At 46.5% G+C, this 5,000-nt stretch overlaps 1 protein-coding gene across 15 annotated transcripts in view; it reads right to left on the bottom strand.

The window, feature by feature from the left end:
• LOC135100844 (orphan steroid hormone receptor 2-like) overlaps positions 1-5,000 on the bottom strand; it is a 262,572-nt gene that overhangs the window by 26,904 nt on the left and 230,668 nt on the right. For 10 of the 15 annotated variants that reach the window (XM_064004296.1, XM_064004298.1, XM_064004299.1 and 7 more), the window contains one exon: positions 2,909-3,362. The exons of the other annotated variants lie outside the window; for them this stretch is intronic. In XM_064004296.1, the coding sequence (XP_063860366.1) occupies positions 2,909-2,981 (73 nt within the window). In that variant the 5' untranslated portion in view covers positions 2,982-3,362. The remainder of the gene's footprint in view (positions 1-2,908; positions 3,363-5,000) is intronic. 15 annotated transcript variants of the gene reach the window in all.

Genomic DNA, 5,000 nt, shown 5'->3' with positions numbered 1-5,000 from the left:
TAATCTTAACACTTCTCGGGATAACGTTGATGGTTGGCTAGGAGAAAATTAGAATATTTGCCACGTCAGGTGTGTGTGTGTGTGTGTGTGTGTGTGTGTGTGTGTGTGTGTGTGTGTGCGGTGGACACTTGTGACTGTGGATTTCACTTGCCCTGCCTCACCAGTCCCTCGCGGCCCGGCGACTCAAGCCCACCAGTCTGTTCTTGCCCATGGTGGGTTGCTGGTGGGTAGACAGACAGGTGCCCGCCGTGGCAAAATAAATAAAGAAAAATGATATAACCAGATCCTATTATTCACCTGGAATTCTACCTGAGTTAACCTCTCGTTCATTACCTGTACCGTTCTGCCCCGAGTGACCTCACACGCCCTTACCGTAATGCACCTGTTCCCGACCTGTCATTCCCTGGGGACTTTCCCTCTTGACCTGCGGATTAACTGACCTTCCTCCCATCCTGGCACAATGACCCCCGTAGACTGTTTTCTCTACCAAGAAACACAGGTGCTGCCAGCGTGCCACCCCGCCACGCGAGGTGTCTTCCCAACAAGCACGACGCCTACACCGCGGCGCACGTTCAGCCTCCACGTGAGCCTCCAGGGAGCGGCAGTGACGGAGGTGCCTTGTCTCCACGTTCATCTCCGTCTCCTTGTTCTCAGATTTTGCCACGTTCATTACCTTACATTTTAACATGAACGATGGCTACCATGCCTGGCTCAATACAGTTAGGTATCTATTCTCAGCTAGCATTAATTGATCAACCTTGGAGGTGCTGATGGGCAGTTGAGTTGGCGTGCTGTCACCTGCTCACCCCGGCCCAGGAGTTGAACTTAAGCTGGTTTGAGTCCGCGGGTCTGCACCAACCACGTTATCCACTCCAGCGACGTGTGGCCGACACCTTGACACCGCGGAGCTGAGGGCCGAGGACGCCTGCCCTATTCAAACTTACCAAGAAACTGGATACTCTAAACGAGTTCATCTCTGCCAACTCAGACTGGCAAAACACCCGCCCCGCCACCTAACAAGGCTACCTTCCTGTACGCCCAATCAAAGCCATGTATAAGGATTAGAGTGTTAAGCTTGTCGACATAATGACCATACTACTGGTGGAGTGTTCAAGTGTTGCCAGCAGTGTGGCGGTGTTTGGCATTGTCTTGGCACACTTCCTGACCAAGCATTGCGGGTCGTAAACACTTCGAGAAAAGGCCGCTCAAGTGAACCTGGTTTACATTAAGGAAGCATCAACTTACTCAACTCTCTAAAAACAATTGACTCAGCAGCGCTAACACCTGTGGACTCGCTGGTCTCAGGGTGGTTCCGGCACAAGAAGCAGCGGCGCGAAAGTTGAACGCCATCAAGCTGATCTAGATTCCACCAGTCTTTTTACCAGTAGCATCGCCTCTCAGCGGAATAAACTTCCTGCATTCCGGCGCAATTATCACATCACACTATTGTATAAACACTTCGATCGGAAAGATGTCAGGTGCTGGAGCCCTCTAAACCGACTACCTTCGCTACCTAAATATATCACAAACGCACACACACACACACACACACACACACACACACACACACACATACACACACACACACACACTTAAGGACACATCGCCACAAACGTACGAGTAAGTCCGGTCTGTATTTTGCGTTGAAGTCAAACAGCTAGGGAGGGGCACGAGTTCGCAGTAAGGTATACGTACATCGTCTTTGAAGTCAGCACACTGCTTTCCTGTTATGTCACTTCGTCATAAAGGAAGGTTACGCTAGGTTCAGAGGTCAAGTATGTATGTAGAGAGAGAGAGAGAGAGAGAGAGAGAGAGAGAGAGAGAGAGAGAGAGAGAGAGAGAGAGAGAGAGAGAGAGAGAGAGAGAGAGAGAGAGAGAGAGAGAGAGAGAGAATGCTAAAATAAAAGAAGAAAAAAAAAACGCAAAAGAAATATGAGCGAAACTAAAAGACACAAATGAACAAACGAACATAAAAAGAAAAAAAAAAACAGAAAAGGACAAATTTGTAACTTTTCCATCACGTTTTCTTTGCAATTAGCGCGTCTTTTCACACGTAAAAATAAATAAATAAATAAATAAATATATATATATATATATATATATATATATATATATATATATATATATATATATATATATATATATATATATAAAAAGAAAATGGACAGACAACCACATAGACGAAAGAAAAAGACAGGAATCTAAAAAAAATAGAACAGACAAACATATAAATAAATAAACAAAGGAGCCAAACGAACTGAAAAAAAAAACATTGATGAACACAAGACACAAACATAGAGGGAAAAATAACAAAAACGGACAGAAAAAAAATACAAACGGAGAGTGAACTGATATTAACGGACAGGAAAAAAAAAGACAGATAGAAAAAAAATGCCAAGATAGCGTGCAAAAGAGTTACATACAAAAAAAAAAAAAAATCAAACAAACAAACAACCGGACAGAAAAAAAAGGCACAAACGAATAATAAAACAACACACACCAAAAATTACGTGCAAAAAAGAAAAGAAAAAATCACAAACTACAAAGACTACAAAAAAAACGGAAAGAAAACGAACAGAAAATGACACACACACACAAAAAAAAAAACATCACAAAAACACGAAAAAGTGCAAAAAACACCCTGCCCCCCAAAAAAAGAAAACGGCAAACGTGAGAAAAGCACTACAAAAAAAAAAAAAAAACGAAAAATACAAACACGTGCAAAAACTACACAACACATACACCCCCCCAAAAAAAAAAAAAAATAAATAAATAAATAAAAAAAAATACGGAAAACAGACAGAACACGAGCAACAGAAAACGAGCACATATTCAAACGTAGGTACAGAAGGACAGCCATGGACCCACACGGAGCCAGAGGGACACAAGGGGCACTGGCAATACTTACTCCCTTTGCTATCGTCACCGGGGGAGGGCGGTGGACTCTCCTTCAGCGGGCGGTGGGGACTTTCCATCGTCATCGGGACGGGGCGTGGGGTCGGCCAAGGGTCACCTCCACCTTGACCTTCCTTAATTAGTCGTACACACCTGGGGGCCGTGCCAAGGTGTGAGGGGGAGGGGAAGGAGGAGGAGGAGGAGGATGCGGACGAGAAGGAGGAGGAGGAGGAAGAGGAGGAGGAGGAGGAGGAAGAGGAGGAGGAGGAAGAGGAGGAGGAGGAAGGGGAGGTGTGATCGGAGGGAGGCGGCGTCTTGGGTGAGTGTCAACGGAATAGGAAAAGGAACAGGAGGAAATGGAAGATGGGAAGTAGGAAAGAAGGAAGGAAAGAAGAGAGGGAGGGAGAGGGGATTAGGATTAGGATTTATCTTGAAGTCTTCTCTTTCCCTCTAGGTCGCCATGACACCTGTGGAGGAAGAGTTTACAGGTGAGTGAGACCCGCCCGGCTTACCACCCCTCCCTCCCTCCCTCCCTACACTCCCTCACCTGCATTGCTAACCGTCTCGGCGTCATATTTTCACTACATTTCAGGCTCTAGTGGAAGTTGCTGCGGCTTTCACGTGTTTTATCTCCCCTTCATTTACAGCCTATAGCGGAAGCTGCAGAGGTGTTGACGTGTCTTTTGATCTCCTCTACATTTACAGCCTCTCGTGGAAGATGATGAGATATTCACGTATGTTTTCGTGATTCTAGTGATAATTTAACAGGAATCCTTCATCATCAATAGTGAAAGTGTATTGATGAGAACGCCACTGATCTCTGGGCTTAGAAAATACTAATCTTCAAGAGGGAACAAAACATCTATTATCACGTAATGCCTCCCCTCACTCCCTTTTCTCCTGGCATGGACACAGACACCCACCTCACGCTAATAAGAACAAGAGCGAGAGACGGAGCAATAACGCCAGCCAGCACAGGGACATCAGTAACATAGCAGGGAGAGGAAAGGTCGTCATAGCTCCAGCTCGATATAACGGACTAGAGGGACAGACTTCCTCCTGTCTTCAATATAACGAACCAGACACACCTTCCGTCAACTCACACGAACGTTCCTAAATCCATTTCTGTCATCTCGTTTTTATGTCTTTCTATATTCAATGTAAAACGATCTTAAGTCCCATCTGTGCCTCGATATAAGAGATTCAGCCCCTCCATGCATCTTCCTAGTCTAAGTCACTCCCTCTGCCTCCTCCCCACCTAACCTAACCTATCCTAACAGACTCAATTTATCCATGCACCTTTCTTTCGTCTTAAATCTTTTTCCTCCTCACCTAACTTAACGCAACCTACCCTAACAAACTCACCCTTACGTGCTTCGTCGCTACATCCTACTCCTCCTCCTCCTCCTCCTCCTCCTCCTCCTCCTCCTCACACCCATCGTAACATTCTCGTTCCCCCGTCACAGTACAAGCTATCACTCCACCCGTACAGACGTCACCTAAAAAGGCGTCACCCTCCCTTCTCCTCCCCCTCCACACCTGGCCATTCAGTTACGGTCAGCCAATCACGGACGAGGACGTATGAGGGTCACTCTCTCTCTCTCTCTCTCTCTCTCTCTCTCTCTCTCTCTCTCTCTCTCTCTCTCTCTCTCGAGGATGTTGACGAATGTAAAAATAAGAAAAGTTGAGAAAACAGTATTTTTATTATTTTATAGAGAGGAGGAGGAGAAGGAGGAGGAGGAGGAGGAGGACAGGCAGCAGTGGTCACCCTCCAATATAAAGCAGCGGTTCCTTCCCCACCCACCTCCGCCTCCACCCCTCCCTTTCTTCCCCCTCTGAAGCCTCACTCATCCCCACCATAATCTTCCTCTTCTCCGCACTGTGACCCCGCCCCTCCCCTCCCCCCTCATGACCTGGCGAGGCACGTGCTGGAATGGGACCTGACCTGATTATCCGGTATCAAAGTGCTGCGCGACCAGTGACCTTACGAGGAGGAGGAGGAGGAGGAGGAGGAGGAGGAGGAGGAGGAGGAGGAGGATGGAGGAGTAACTTCTGGCTGCTTTCCAACGCTAACGCAAAAATAAGCAAATAAATAAGTAAAAATA

This window comes from Scylla paramamosain, chromosome 5 (assembly GCF_035594125.1).
Source record: "Scylla paramamosain isolate STU-SP2022 chromosome 5, ASM3559412v1, whole genome shotgun sequence".
NCBI classification, from domain to species: domain Eukaryota; kingdom Metazoa; phylum Arthropoda; class Malacostraca; order Decapoda; family Portunidae; genus Scylla; species Scylla paramamosain.
This window is presented reverse-complemented; position numbering and strand designations above follow the sequence as displayed.